The sequence below is a fragment of the Oncorhynchus mykiss genome, chromosome 13 (genome assembly GCF_057628025.1).
Source record: "Oncorhynchus mykiss isolate SJ-2025 chromosome 13, ASM5762802v1, whole genome shotgun sequence".
In the NCBI taxonomy this organism is placed as follows: domain Eukaryota; kingdom Metazoa; phylum Chordata; class Actinopteri; order Salmoniformes; family Salmonidae; genus Oncorhynchus; species Oncorhynchus mykiss.
In genome coordinates this window covers 42,689,980-42,705,467 of record NC_143034.1, presented here as the reverse complement: position 1 = coordinate 42,705,467, position 15,488 = coordinate 42,689,980, and the positions used below count along the sequence as shown (strand labels likewise).

Here is a 15,488-nt window from a genome sequence, read left to right as displayed (position 1 = left end):
CAATCCAACGTTGTGAATAACAAACTGGCACACACCCAGAAAAAAATATATTTTATGTAGAGGTGCTGACTAACGGCGAATAAACTATAAGCTATGAAGTAAAGAGAGTCGCACAGTCCATATATAAAATCCCAGTCATTCAATGGGAAAAACGTTGTAACACAACAAAATGTGAAAGGCACTGTATCTGAATGACTCCAGTTGTGTTGGCAGGGCAGAGGTGTAGGAGCTTGATGCTCTCTCTGCAACTGCTTGGAGACGACGGAAAGGAATTGGGGATCTGGAACCCAAGATGACTGCCCTAGATCGGCTAGGTGTGTTAATAAGGCATCTGGCAACCTGGTCCCTAGCAAACAATCTACAGAGTTTGTCTCTGAGAGTGGCTGTGAGACGGTGTGCCAATAGTCACCGGCAGGTAATTCTGTAGCACCATTTGTACAGCCGAAATGTGTATTTTGGTGATGACTTGGGTCAGTTCCATTGAGTGTCTTGTTTTAATAATATGGATTTAGTTTGATGTTTCTACGATAATCCATGGAAAAGCTATAGCAGATAAGAGATTTAAATGCAATTTACGTGATCAATTATTTCTATAAAAATGAATACTTTTTATGCAAACCAAAGGTTGTGGAAGTAGGCCAGATGTTTTTAGAACAACGTGCACTTGTTTTGATGTTTATAACGAGGTTTCCATCCAACCACTTCATGTGGATGAATTACCTGATGACTGAAAAAAGTCACGACCCAGCTGATGGAAATGCCGGTACAATTTGATAAATGCAGACTGATAATTTGTTCTTTCGACAGGGTGGGATTTTTTTTGTGTCGTAAAATTAATTATGCGGAAAAAAATTGCGGTGGAAACGCCTTTATGCGCAAATATTGATATATTAGCCATCATATCGAACTTGGAGTCACGAGATGATATGTTGTGATCTTCCCACTACTACCCGGGAAACCATGCAGTTTAGGCTACAGTACATATTAAATAAATTAGGATGAACTTCAGTTAAAAGGTTATGATTGTTTTAAAATTCAAAATATAAATAATGTAATTGGTGGAATTAACCACGTCACTGGGAAACTCAAGGGCCCTAGCAATCGCACATTCATCCCAGTCAAAAAAAAATATATCTTTCGTAGTAATCAGAGAGGAATGGACATTGTCAACATTTAAATATGCTAACGGTGAATGTCTGAAATAAAACGTACTTTACCTTGGCGAATCACCGTCACAACTGGAGTTGGAGTGAACCTAGAACGGACCCTCTTTTTATGAAGCTGCGTGGTGTCTATGGCAACCACACCTTTTGAGTACCGTCCTTCCGTCGTCTACACTAGTTAAATCCCTCTGCCTGAAACGTCTGTCAGTAATATTTTTAGGCGTGTTGGAGGTGTAGAACCAGTTTAGTTACTTAGCTAGTTATAAAACGACCTGTATTAGCCAGCAAACATGGCTAAAGTCAACAGTGGTACCTCCAGTTGCAGAGTCATGGTAATGGCTGGTAAATACTTGACGAACCCCTCACCGGGGCTTGTCCCGAACACATGTCACCGGCGAATGTTAAAACTTCAGCGACGCTTGGCGAGTTCAAAGGCGGTCGGCCAGGGAGGCAAAACCCCGGCGTTGGCCCAGCAAGAGTTCCCTAACTTTTTCTCAGCCTCTGACCGCTACGTTCTGTCAAACCGCACGTTAATTTATCGGGATGTGAAAGCGTTTCTCAATGAAATTGGTGGAGACCCTCGAGAAGCTCGGTACTGGTTGACCCAATTTCAGAGAGCCAGTTTGGCACAAGCGCCAGCATTTGCAGTGCTCGAGGTAAGTGGCTAACAAGCTAGGCTAATGCCAGTGTAACTTGCAAAAAAAATATAGGGGCACAATGAATGAAAATAACTGTCAAACGGAATAGCTGGTTCGTTACCAAGTGATTGAAGCGAACTAATAATTGTTGTGTACAGCTGTCAGAATTTTTATAACTAGTTACTGCCTGGCATCTGTCCAACAACTTTAACTAAAAATCTCATGATAACCTATCCAATTCGAATTATGCTATAACTACCTAACTGTAACTAGGTAGCTCATACATAGGCAAATATCTCCTCCGTTTAACGTTCTGCGCAATGCTCATGTGCTACACACAAACCTTAGAAACAATAGTCGCTAGCAAAAATCGCTGGCGCTGCATAGCTTTATGGGCATGAGGAGTGTACCGCTTGATATTGTGAGGTGACTGTAGCTCAAGAGCAGGATAGGTTCACCAGTCAGCCACTTTTAGAGCAGGCGTGGCCAACCCTCCTTCTGAAGAGTTACTGGGTGTGCTGTCTGCAGGCTTTTGTTCTAGCCCTGCTTGAACACCTTATTCTAATCAGCAGGACCTTGGTTACTGAATCAGGTGTGTTAGAGTGTATCTGGAATAAGACGTCACATCAGGGTCGGTACTGGACACTGCCGATAATAATCAAATTGCCTCCTCTACTAGAATAGTCCCAGTAAGCAAAATGATGTTTAAAATATGTATTTTCCAGATGTTGAAATCGGGATTATTTTCAGTTCTGAATGAAAGTTTTTAAAATATGTAATTTATATCAGCTACCCAACTTTATCAGGAGGAGTTATTCTGAGCCTATTTGCAATGTGTTTACACAGCGGGAAATGGAGAATAATTTTATTTTTTCACTATGATCAGCTCGTAAAAAAATGTAAGGCTACAAACTTGAAGCCACTGATCATGACAATTTAGCCCGCTGGAACAGCAGTTGAGTAGCCGGGAGTTTTTCCTAACCACGTACTTCCACATCTGCATTGCTTTCTGTTTGGGATTTTAGGCTAGGTTTCTGTGTAGCACTTTGTGACATCTGCTGATGTAAAAAGGGCTTTATAAAACCATTTGAATGTTGATTCCATAGTGTCCATTTGACTTTGACCTGTCCTGTTTTTAGGATATGTTTAACATGTCAGAGCATTGTTTTATTTGATTGGGTGCCATTTAGGTTAGGCTATTTGACCGGAGAAACCTGCATGATGTATAAAGTTTCCATCTCATTACATTGTCATACATTTTTATCTCCAACCTGTAGGCTACAGAAAAGGCCACATACTCTTTCTACCACAGGCTATATCTGTTACATGATTTGTGTTAGATAATTTTTTGGGGGGGACAGAATGTTGGTGGTGCGCCGCAGCAATGCGTCTCTTCAACAGCACCCTGTAGAGGTGCGCTGGGAATGGACAGGATAAATATGTTGCGTCCCTGCCTTTGACAAAGCGGACACAGCTTATCACAGGGTGGCATCAGCTCTCACCTAAAAAGCCAACATGCCACTTGAGAGAAATTGTCATTGTTTTTAGGCAGAATTATGTGATGCTTTATGTGTTGTTGGAGGTGCGTCTTGGTCAGTTTAGCTCAGAAAATCCCGCCCTAGTCAATCTGCCTCGTTATCCTGCCTAATGAGCAGTCCGGCTCTGCTACACGCCCAGTAGCTCTCATCATGGAAGGTTTTAAGATAGTGTCGAGAGCCTGATGATTATTATTATTATTATTATTATAATAATAAAAAAAATATTTTATAAAAGACAAGCAAACGCTTGGTAATCCTTCTGTGGGAAGATGGCAGACAAAGAAGAAATGAAGAAAGTGGCGCATATTCTGAGTAAATATGGAGTGGGGGTATTGCACAAGCCTTCTGGAAGATCTGGTGAAGGAGAAGATGGTGGATTGGCAGTGTGGTGAAGAAAGGAGCTCAGTGTAGAGGGAAGCAGTGTGGTGAAGAAAGGAGCTCAGTTTAGAGGGAAGCAGTGTGGTGAAGAAAGGAGCTCAGTGTGGTGAAGAAAGGAGCTCAGTGTAGAGGAAAGCATTGGGGTGAGGAAAGGAGCTCAGTGTAGAGGGAAGCAGTGTGGTGGAGAAAGGAGCTGAGTGTAGAGGGAAGCAGTGTGGTGAGGAAAGGAGCTCAGTGTAGAGGGATGCAGTGTGGTGAGGAAAGGAGCTCAGTGTAGAGGGGAGCAGTGTGGTGAGGAAAGGAGCTCAGTGTAGAGGGAAGCAGTGTGGTGAGGAAAGGAGCTCAGTGTAGAGGGAAGCAGTGTGGTGAGGAAAGGAGCTCAGTGTAGAGGGAAGCAGTGTGGTGAGGAAAGGAGCTCAGTGTAGAGGGAAGCAGTGTGGTGAGGAAAGGAGCTCAGTGTAGAGGGAAGCAGTGTGGTGAGGGAGGTTGGCGTCAAGTGCAAAAAGAGGGATATGTCCCATATTAGCTCAGAGATGGAACCTGACGAGAGGATGGCTGTAGTACCTGCAGTGAGGACTGCAGAATTTGTGCGAGGATGCAAAGGATGATTCTGGCCCAGTGGGAGTGAGATTCGTGGAGAGAATGGATCCTTGCATTTTGGCTGATCCATATGTGGTGTCAGGTTGGGTGGAGAAGAGGTTGGGGACTGTTGAGTTAGTGAGATTAAGTGATTGGACTAGTGGTGATTTTGTGTTTCTTCAGGGAGCGGGTGCTCCAGGTCACGCGATTAGGAACAAGAAATGTGACTTGCTTTGCCTTCCAGAGCAGGGTGCCGTTGAAAGGAGTGATAACGGGGAGGCATTAAGTGTTAAGGGGGATCAGTTGAAATGGAGGAGTCCCGTTGTCTGCGACGCCAGCCGCTTGGTGCGATGCATATCCGGAGGAGAGTGTGGGGAAACGGAGAAGACTCAGTCTTGCAGAGTCTTTGCCATAAGGTCAAGTTAGGAAGTTATTCCGTGAGGGATTCTGTTCCGAAAATACTACAGTGTTTTAGGTGTCAAGTTTATGGGCATGTTGCAGCAGTGTGTAGGAGGGAGATTCCTTGATGTGAGAAGTGTGAAGGAGGAATGTGAAGTATCGTTGGAGAAAGTGGTTAGTTGTGGGGGTGCCCATGGGGTTGGAGATTTGAGGTTGCCATGGTCATAGTAGTACAGAAAGTGTCGTATGCAGAAGTAGTAGAGGAAGATGGTTACAGGGTGAGGGATACTGAGAGGATTCCTGTGAGTAACCAGAGACCAATAGAGAGGAATGGGAATAATGTGTTTCAGTAAGGTGGGTTTCTTAGCGTTCATAGCCACGGTTGTCAACTGTACTGCGGAAATGGATTGGAATTCACAGAAAATAAAGATTGAGGCGGCAGAGAAGTACTTGGGATTGCGAAGATTTACCTTTTCCCATATTTTTTTTTATTACCGTATCAAGAATGTACTGTAGATAGGCTGTGACTGGCCTCACACACCAAAACAGTAGGTGGCGGTGTATGCGCCTAAAAGTTGGATGCGATCCGCCACACCAAACCCGAAAGAAGAAGAAACTCTCGTCATGGTTAGCCCTTTTATGAGTTTTGATAAATTATTGATATCTAGCACTTGTTCACTGTCATTTGAAATCTATCTTCATGTCAGGTGGACAAATCTGTATTCGAGAGCCGAGAGATGCTGCAGAGTCTGGCGTTTGGGCTCTCGTTCCTGCAGCGGATGGACATGAAGCCAGTGGTGGTGATGGGACTGTCACGGCCTGAGGATGACGACGCTCCAGACGGGTTTACTTCCAACTCCAGGGCTGATATCGTTCAGCGGTGCCAGACCCTAACAGAGGTCCTACAGCACCACTCAGCCAGTGTCATACCTTTCTTCAGTGCAGAGGCCTTGCTGCTGGTGCAGGATCCACCCCAAGGAAGCAGGTCTCCCCTACCACACTTACCCTATCCTCCTTTGCATTACGATATTACTTGTTTGTTTTGACTTCTTTTTAAGAGGAATAACGGCCCTATGTGTTGTCAGTGCAGGGTCCTCCATTGCAGTGGACAAAGGCCTGCTCCAGTGGAGCCTGGACTGCGGGGCCATCCCCCTAGTGTGCCCTGTTGGGCGGGACACCACGGGCCGCTCGGTGGTCCTGGACTCGGTGGATGTCACGGCCGCCATCTCCAAGGTCCTGCAGCCACTCAAAGTCATGTTCCTCAACAGCTGGGGAGGCCTCCGCAATCAGAGTCACAAGGTGGGTTGATTTGGGGTTATTATGGGGGGGGGGGGTTGGGTGGCAGATTGCTGGAGGTTAAGTATTTTCTCAATGCACGTGCGTTCATGGTACTTGACCTACAGCATGTAGTTAAGGAGCTTGTCGCTGTCTTCTTTGCTCTTTGAAGGTAGGCCCATCAGACTTTTCACAGCAGATAAATCCGTACATTTCCTGTACATTAGAAGCAGTAGGCTATTTACTCCCAATCAAAGAGGCCTAACACCTGCCTGCTCTCCAGTATAGGACTACAGGGAACTGCCAAAATAAAGGAAACACCAACATAGTGTCTTAATAGGACATTGGGCCATCAAGAACACCAGAACATCTTCAATGTGCCTTGGCATAGATTGTACAAGTGTCTGGAACTCTATTGGAGGGAGACATGAGAACTCCGTAATTTGGTGTTTTGTTGATGGTGGTGGAAAACGCTGTTTCAGGTGCTGCTCCAGAATCTCCCATAAGTGTTCAATTGGGTTGAGATGTGGTGACTGAGACGGCCATGGCATATGGTTTACATCGTTTTCATGCTCATCAAACCATTTAGTGACCTCTCGTGCCCTGTGGATGGGGGCATTGTCATCCTGGAAGAGGACACTCCCATCAGGATAGAAGTGCTTCACCATAGGTTGAAGGTGATCACACAGAAGGGCTGTGTATTTATTGGTGTTTACCTTTCCCTCTAAGGGGATGAGAGGACCTAAACCATGTCAGGAAAATGCACCCCACTCCATAACCGAGCCGCCAGAACCCTCATTTACTCAAGTGTTTCCTTTATTTTGTTCACCTTGATGTCTTTCTGTCCCACTCTCCTGTCCACATATCAGGTGCTGGATCTAGTGTCTCTGCCCGGTGATCTTCCCAGTCTGTCGGGGGCGCCGTGGCTGAGCTTGGCCGAGCGTCGGAGGGTGGGCACCATCGCCCAGCTCCTGAACCAGCTTCCCTGCGAGTCCTCTGCAGTTATCACCTCTGCCAGCACAATGCTCACAGAGCTGTTCAGCCACAAGGGTGAGGGAGACCTGTATGTGTGTGACCCCCCCCCCCCCCCCCCCCCACTGACTAACCCCTATGTCTAACCAATACTCTCTACACACTCACTCACACTCTGCACCTGTCACTGCTGCTGTTGATGGCACGTGGGGCTCACCTCTCATGTTGCTGAGCAGAGTTTGGGGCCCCTTAAGGCAGGCATAGGCGTTCCGCAACTTCAGTCCTCTGGAGTCAGTCCCTGCTCACTCCCTTTCTGCTGCTTCCCTTTTATCTCACAGGGGCTTTTATGTATCAAGCATCTCAGAGTAGGAGTGCTGATCTAGGATCAGGTCCTTCCTGTCCATATAATCGTATTCGTTATGCTCCGAGACACTTCATACATACGGCCGCCGGTGTCCCAGTTCTTAATCACTCGCTGAATTGAAGTAAAGAACAGACCCCAGCAGACACTCTGGCCCTCGAGGTGTAGTAGACCACAGGAGGTTGGTGGCACCTTAATTGGGGAGGACGGAAACGCGGTAATGGCTGGAGCAGAATGACAGGAATAGTTTAAAAAATACATAGTTTGATGCCATTCCATTCGCTCCGTTCTGGCCATTATTATGAGCCGTCCTCCCCTCACCAGCCTCCACTGTAGTAGACTGTGTGTCCATGCATGCAGCTCATGTTGTGCACGGCATCTATGTGTATCTGTGACACCTGAAATCCAACCAAGGGTCATGTTAAGGTCCTAGGATGTGTATTTTGAGAAGTGACCTTAGCACAGCAGAGGTTTTAAAGATGCACTCGTTGACCTGGGTGTCTCCATTTCTTTATCATACAGCACAGATATGTAAATGTGAGTCACTGCATGCAAAGTCTACACGACAGGTAATCAATCCTTCACTGACCTAACTGGTTAGATTTATCCCATTCTGTACACTCAAAGTACTGACACAAGGAAATGGCAGACTCCTCAACAGTCCTTGGGTAATTCACTTTTCAAGCTAGTTCACCTTGTCCTCAACATTGTATCGTGGCATGTGTGCTTCCTGATTTGACATGCTTTGTGTACACAATTGTTCATTTTCACCCCTGCTGTTTTCATAGGTTCTGGTACACTGTTCAAGAATGGAGACCCCATTCACAAGTGAGTATTTCAGTCTCTTGTTGTGGAAATTCAGTACTGCGAGAGACTTGGTCATTTCTTCAAACAATCATCTTTATTTAATATCGATTTCATTATTGCAATGAGGCTGGTCGACCGAGTAACCTAACCTTTACACAAATGCAGAGTACTATATATAGCTGACACTAGCAATGCTCAGCCATGGTTGGTTCAATCCCCTCTCATGCAGACCAAGGAGCATCATAAGCCACTCTGGGTTCATCCTGTCGTTATCTGCACTTGGGTTGTTGTCTTAACCCCTCCCTGGCTTAGTTTCCCAGATGCAAGGATGATTTAGAGACAATGCCAGGAGGAGTTTAGAACAATTCCTCAATCTCAGTTACACCCACCACATCTTGTCTATGTAATGCAGTTTTTAACTCATTTGTCAGCTCAAGCCGTCTCTAGTGACCATACGTCCAGATTAGCTGCAGGGAACTAGTGGAGCCCATGAAAACACACTAACAGGACAGTGTTACTATTAGTTAAATATGAATTGTTAACCATTAATATCAAATAAACCAGCTAAATATGTAAGTTCTCTATCATACTCTCTTCTCTGTTGGCTTGCAATTTTGCTTTCAACTTGGATGTGTTCACTGTGGGCGGAGCCTCCTATCTTGAGTCGTGCATGTTTAACCTGACTATTATGGAAACTCTTCCATTGACGTCAGTGCAAGATTTTTGTGTGAAATTTAGGAACAGTTAGGCTACTTGCTCATGCCATTTACTTCTGACATAATATCGCTTAGTTTCCTCACTAAGCCTTTCGTGTCGGCACCATAACAATAATTTCACCTGTCACAGGACAGGAACCATAAGTCTAGGGAGACAAGTTTCTGTTCACACACCACAGGTGGTATTTTCCACTTCTAATCGCACACAGGCTGTACACAGAGTACTCCCTCATGACAAGCCCGTGCAGATGGCCGTTGTGCTATGTTGTGAAACAAGGATATTGGAACAAATACTCTCCTACAACCACAACTCCTTAACTAGATGTAGACTTAGCAAGTTAAGGTTTGCGCAGGAAGAAAAATATCAACTACAGATGTATAGTGTTTTGATAAGATCAATTCTGACTTCAGTCTTTTGTGCACTGCATGTGTGCAATTAGGCATGGGGAAAGATGACTTTTCTCCCGTCAGCCAATGAATTAATTCTGACTTTGAGACGGGTGATGCCTGCCATCCCAAGGGTCTTGTCATAGATAGTTGAGCTTGTCAGGTGTCTGTTAAAAGTGATGCAAAGTTAATCACAACTACAATTACTGTGTGCAACTACCATCTATCTCTCTCTCTATCCTTTTGTTTGGCCAGGTACAGCACTCTGGATGACATAGACCTAGACCGCCTACTGGCCCTGATAAACAAGTCTTTCGAAAAGAACCTGAGGGAGGACTACATTGAGTCACTCAAAGGCCGCCTCCACTCCATCTACCTCTCTGAAGGGTAGCCCCCCCCCCACACACACACACACGTCTTCATGTGTGGCATCCTTTTTTCCTTTGCCTTTTCCTGATCTGTGGCTACATTCCGATTCTCTTACCCTTCTCCAGATGTGTAAACTTGTACAATCCGCTCTCATAGATGAACAAAAAAAAATGTTGTGAGGAATATGGCAGTGGAAGGAAACTTCCTCCAGCCAATGCTTACACCAACCCAATGATTTTCAATGCATGAGGAGGAGTGAACGAGTCCACGCTACTGGAGAAGGGTAGGTAAAGAACGGGAACCTTGCCCGTGTCTCAAAGAAACCGCAACATGGAATGTTCTATCACCTGCAGGTACAGTGCAGCAGCCATCATCACCAGGGAGCCTCTGAGCAGCGATACGCCCTATCTGGACAAGTTTGTGGTGAGCAGCAGCAAGCAGGGTGAGGGCACCAGCCAGATCCTGTGGGAGTGCATCAGGCAGGACCTGGGCAAGCTCTTCTGGAGGTCCCGCGCCACCAACCGCATCAACCCCTGGTGAGGAGAACATGACACTCACTGCACAATGGACACAAGAAACATGACTTATGGCTGTTTTGGCCCCACATAATGGCTGAAGTATCAGAGTCCATTTGAGAGTATCTAGAAGATTTTCTCTCCAATTCTGCGGGGCAATTTGTCAAGTTTTTTTTCACTGCCAAAAAAATCATTTTTTAAATTTTTTTAACTGTGAATTAAAAATAAAAGTCAAGCTCTGTCTTTCTAATGTAGATGTTTAGTATACTAGTTGTCCCTGCCTGAACCAACACCTAGACTCACTGCTGTGTACAGGGTTGTCTCTTTTTTTTTAGAATGTATTTTTCCTTCCTTTTCTCCACCTATCCTCAGGTACTTCAAGCATTGCGACGGAAGCTTTGTCAACGGCAGCTGGATTGTATTTTGGTTCGGCCTCTCAGACATCAGGGAGTCGTACCAGCTCGTAGAGTATGCCAAACGCGTTCCAGACTCCTTCCACGGTCCGATAATGGGGGGAGCCCCCCAGCAGCCACCCCCAGGATCCTGAATGAACTCTCCCAACATTCCTCCTCCAGGCCTAAATAAATGGTTGCCGAACACCATGCTAAAATAAGCAGTTCCTCCCATTGACAAACTGTTTTGTGGTAAATTTGATGTGGTGGCTTGGTGCAGTATGTCATTGTTTTGAGTGCCAGAGAGCATCTTGGGTTAGACTGCGGTGGTTATATTTGGATCTGGCAGAATTGCAGTAAGCGTGCCTTCAGCACTCTGGCTGCTGAAGGTTTGTTTGGTGGAAAAGGTTGTACATTCAGTCTGGATTCACACCCCTCATGTAGTTGATTTCACTACTGTGCTTGGGCCAAATCCCAAATTGAGGTACATGCTCAAAACTCAACACTCTGTGCACCTTGCATTGATGTCATTGGGGGATATGTGAGCGTTGAAGGCAGATCTCAAGTTATGATTTGGCCCTTAGAAAGCCCTGAAGCAAAATCTAATTTAAGAAATACATGATGAGAGATGAATGTCTTCTGGAGTTTATAGATTGGCTTCCCTTTTTCATCTTGGAGCTTTTTAATTATTATTTATTTTTTTACATTTCAGAAATATGTTTCAAATACAAACATTTCAAGATGGGGCTTTAAGAGACTTGTGCCAATGTTTACATTTCAAAGGGTATTTCTTCAGTGTATATCCAGCATTCGGTCACTTTCATGCTGGATTAACCACAGTGGTCAATGCCAGTATCATTTTTTTTAAAATTTTTTTTACACTTTTGTCTTAACTCTAGAACAAATGTGAAGTTTAAATTTTTATGTGACATTTTTTTACTTGAATCTCAAGAATTTCAAATAGACTCAATGCTGGTTTTGGAGTTACCGTAGTCCATTCAAGGACCAAGGTAATATAAAAAATGCAGCTAGCCTTTTACATGGCTGACCTCCACTGTTAAATGCACAAAAGATTGCCAATCAAATTAACTGACTTAAAATGGGTGTGATTTTAGTCATCTGGGGGACAAAAAACAGTAATTGACTTCATACATTCTGGAGGTTTACAACATGCATATTTTGAACAATAGTTGAAATGTATAAAAATGATCAGCCATTGGTTCAACGTGTAATTTTACATTGAATTAAAGTTTACATTTTGAAACACACAGACCTACTGTGGATTTTGTCTGGAATTCCATGAATGCCTTAAATTCACTGCAACAATCCAATGGGCAACCAATTTACTAGTTAAAACCAATTTACTAGTTAAAACATCAAGCGCACGCTCTGGAAAGGCAGCTTTTCAGTTACAGCAGCGCGTCCCCTGAACAGTGTTGCCATCTTAGTGACTTGGTCGCTACATTTAGTGAGTATTCAGACCCCTCTAGCGACACAACATGAAACGTTACATAACACAGAACATTAGTAGACAAGGACAGAACTACATCACATAGTTTTTTGTTTTTTTTGTTTTTTTAAGGCACACACAGCCTACATATCAATAGGTACTCACAAACTACCTAGGTCAAATAGCAGAGAGGCATTGTCCCGTGAGGTGTTGCTTTATCTGTTTTTTGAAACCAGGTTTGCTGTTGATTTGAGCAATATGAGTTCCATGCAATAATGGCTCTACATAATACTATACGCTTTCTTGAATATTTTCTGGATTTGAGGACTGTGAAAAGACCCCCGGTGGAATGTCTGGTGGGGTACGTGTGTGTCAGAGCTGTGTGTAAGTTGACTGTGCAAACAATTTGGGATTTTCAACACAATGTTACTTATAAGAAGAAGTGATGCCAGGAGAGACTGGCATGCATAGTATTTATATCAGCCACCTGAATATAATGAAGAGAACGACGTGCCGCTCTGTTCTGGGCCAGCTGCAGCTTAACTTGGTCTTTCCTTGCAGTACTCGACCACACAACTGGACAATAATTAAGATGAGACAAATCTAGAGCCCACAGGACTTGCTTTTTGGAGTGTGGTATCAAAAAAGCAGAGCATCTCTTTACTACGGACAGACCTCTCCCCATCTTTACAACCAATTAATCTATGTGTTTTGACCATGATATTTTACAGTCTCTAGGGTAACGCCTAGTAATTTAGTCTCCTCAACTTCTTCAACAGCCACACCATTCATTACCAGATTCAGCCGAGGTCTATAACTTAGGGAATGATTTGTACCAAATACAATGCACTTAGTTTTAGAGATGTTCGGGACCAGTTTATTACTGGCCACCCATTCCAAAACAGATTGCAACTCTTTGTTAAGGGTTTCAGTGACTTCATTAGCTGTGGTTGCTGATGCGTGTCTGGTTGAATCATCAGCATACATGGACACACATGCTTTGTTTAATGCCAGTGGCAGGTCATTGGTACGCCATACTTTACATGTTTGACATTAGAGAAGCTTCCATTAAAGAAAGATAGATCTGAATCCACGATATGGTAGAGTTTGAAAAGCCATAACACAAAAATATGTTTTTTAACAACAGGTTATGGTCAATAATATCAAAGGCTGCACTGAAATCTTGCAGTACAGCCTCCCTCAATCTAATTATCAATTTCTTTCAACCAATCATCAGTCATTTGTGTCAGTGCAGTACATGTTGAGTGACCTTCTCTATAAGCATGCTGATAGTCTTGTTAATTTGTTTACAGATAAATAGCATTGTATTTGGTGAAACACCATTATTTCCAACAGTTTGCTAAGAGCTGGCAGCAAGTTTATAAATATGCTGTTAAAACCAATAAAAGCCGCTTTACAAGTCTTGGGTAATGGAATTACTTTGGCTTCCTTCCAGGCCTGAGGTGAAATACTTTCCTCTAGGCTCAGATTAAAGATACGACAAATAGGAGTGGCTATAGAGTCAGCTACCATCCTCAGCAGCTTTCCATCTAAGTTGTCAATGCCAGGAGGTTTGTCATTATTGATCGATAACAATAAATGTTCAACCTCTCCCATACTAACTTTACAAAGTTTAAAGTTGCAATGTTTTTCTATCGTTATTAGCTTTTTTTTATGCATTAATACGATGGCTCACTGTTCGTTGTTGGCATTTCCTGCCTAAATTTGCTCACTTTGCCAATGAAGAAACCATTAAAATAATTGACAAAATCAAATAGTTTTGTGATGAATCTGATTCGATGAAATATGAAGTTGAATGTGTCTTTCTGGAAGCGAAAGAAACGCACACCAATTTAGGCGAGGTGTTGGCTAGCGGAGTGGAACACTTGAAAAAAATATAGGAGTGCCGCACACTCTAGGGGCTCAGATGCATCAATATTTATATAGGTTTCGACAGACAAGCTGTCTTCATCAGGGTATAACGACAAACACTGCGGGATGACTAATTTATATAGTGTCAAAAGACACAGATAGGCAGTGTTGCCAACTCCTCAGTAAGGAAAGTAGCTATTTATTTTTATTTAAAAAATAAATAAAATTGTTGGCAGATTCATTTTATTTTTAAAGTATTTTATTTTATTTTATTCAATATACAGATCAACAATTTACAGTCTTACATCAAAACATTACATCAAAACAGAACGCAGGTATTAATGAGAAAATACTGGAACAAACAACAAATATTTAAATAAAACAAACAATTCTAGTGCAATTGTAATTACTCTGAGAAAATCTTATTGTAATGATTTAGGAAGATGTTATTCTTGTTATTGTTTACTAGGGTTAATGTTTTAATAAAATAGTTAAATTCAATCCAAAAAATGTGTAATTTTGGTATAGAATTTTGGAATATTTGTTTGTGTATGAAGTATTTGGCAACAAGAATTTTAAAAAATCACAATCATTTCAGTGGTCTTGTTATCATTGCAATAGTAACATATATCTTTCATGTCAAAAACATAGGTAGCGTTCATAATGGTAAATAAGTATTTTGCAAGGTTTTCCCAAAATGACACAAAGTTACATTCAAAGAACAAACGTTTTCACAGAAAACGAAGATATCATCAATAGCCACAAATTTGGATATTATAGAATTACATGGATATATCTTTTGTAACATTTTGAAGTGCACTTCCTTAACTTTGTTTGGTATACAATGTTTTTAAGGCCTTAACCATGCATTTTTCCAGGCAATGTCAGGAATAAGCATGTTCCAGAAAAACTTTCCTCTCGGTGTGAGTTGGTTTTGTGAATGAAGAATTTGCTTATATATTTATTACCTCAAGATCTCTCAAGTAAGCCGACACTTTCCAATCTGAGTTCTGGATAAACTTTGTGATCATTACCAAAACCAAGATGAGTTTTCTTTCGTGTAGTAGACCACTGGGAACAGCTTTGATCACAGAAATAAACTCTCTGAAAGGTATTGGAAACTCTTTCAATGTTATAAATTGTTCATATGTGAGAATATTACCCTTGTTGTCGAAAACATCAAGAACAAAGTCAATATTCCTCTCATGCCAGCTGGGGTAGAACAATGACTTATTCCTTACAGTTATGTCTGAATTATTCCACAAAGGAGCTTTATGTGGGAAAATAATGTGCAGGAAACATATTTTCCAGGTCATTAAAGCTTGTTGGTGAAACCTAGCCAATTTAGCAGGTATGGAAAGTAGCTATTGGCTGTCCTAAAATTCGCTAAAGGCGTCATCGGCCAATTTGCATAATTGACCATGTGAATGTAATTGTGATGGACGCTGCAGGAGAGAAGAATAACGTCTTCGGAGTGACAAAAAGTGAGTAAAAAAAACACCATCAATCTATTTAGAATTACAAATGAACTTTCTTCTGTCGATTCTTGTTTTTTTAATGTCACAATTCCAACCCTCCTCTTTTATCCGGGCTTGGGACCGGCAAAAATTACCCAAAATAGACACTGCCGGAGTTACTTCGGTTTTTATTTTAATTTTTTGGTTAATTTGTTTTGGT

The 15,488-nt window shown here is 42.7% G+C and overlaps 2 protein-coding genes, 1 long non-coding RNA gene and 1 pseudogene across 4 annotated transcripts in view; 3 read left to right on the top strand and 1 right to left on the bottom strand.

Moving 5' to 3' along the window:
• Positions 1-1,230: 1,230 nt before the first annotated feature.
• On the top strand, positions 1,231-11,755 carry nags (N-acetylglutamate synthase). 2 transcript variants are annotated; one of them, XM_021557547.3, is made up of 8 exons: positions 1,231-1,819; positions 5,403-5,680; positions 5,781-5,994; positions 6,840-7,020; positions 8,092-8,131; positions 9,469-9,600; positions 9,936-10,118; positions 10,470-11,755. In XM_021557547.3, exons 1-8 carry the CDS (start codon positions 1,454-1,456, stop codon positions 10,642-10,644), a joined length of 1,569 nt encoding a protein of 522 aa, XP_021413222.1. In that variant the 5' UTR covers positions 1,231-1,453; the 3' UTR covers positions 10,645-11,755. The 2 variants fall into 2 exon arrangements, with proteins under 2 accessions (XP_021413222.1, XP_090052355.1); XM_090196229.1 differs by lacking the exon at positions 1,231-1,819 and adding an exon at positions 2,387-2,490.
• Positions 3,186-4,863, top strand: LOC149978893 (uncharacterized; annotated as a pseudogene).
• The window catches only part of LOC149978890 (uncharacterized), a 699,006-nt gene continuing 693,499 nt past the window's right edge, over positions 9,982-15,488 (bottom strand). Inside the window, exon 3 of the long non-coding RNA XR_016485897.1 lies at positions 9,982-10,115. This is a non-coding gene — a long non-coding RNA (uncharacterized LOC149978890). The remainder of the gene's footprint in view (positions 10,116-15,488) is intronic.
• LOC110486154 (beta-1,4 N-acetylgalactosaminyltransferase 2) overlaps positions 15,220-15,488 on the top strand; it is a 28,102-nt gene continuing 27,833 nt past the window's right edge. Inside the window, exon 1 of the mRNA XM_090196230.1 lies at positions 15,220-15,295. The gene's annotated coding sequence lies outside the window, so the exon portion shown is untranslated. The remainder of the gene's footprint in view (positions 15,296-15,488) is intronic.

Bases quoted from the DNA above. Each gene is read 5' to 3' on its own strand.
- nags (XM_021557547.3), top strand. From the start codon at position 1,454: ATGGCTAAAGTCAACAGTGGTACCTCCAGTTGCAGAGTCATGGTAATG. The intron at 1,820-5,402 runs GTAAGTGGCTAA...TCTTCATGTCAG, and splicing joins CAGCATTTGCAGTGCTCGAG to GTGGACAAATCTGTATTCGA. The intron at 5,681-5,780 runs GTCTCCCCTACC...ATGTGTTGTCAG, and splicing joins GATCCACCCCAAGGAAGCAG to TGCAGGGTCCTCCATTGCAG.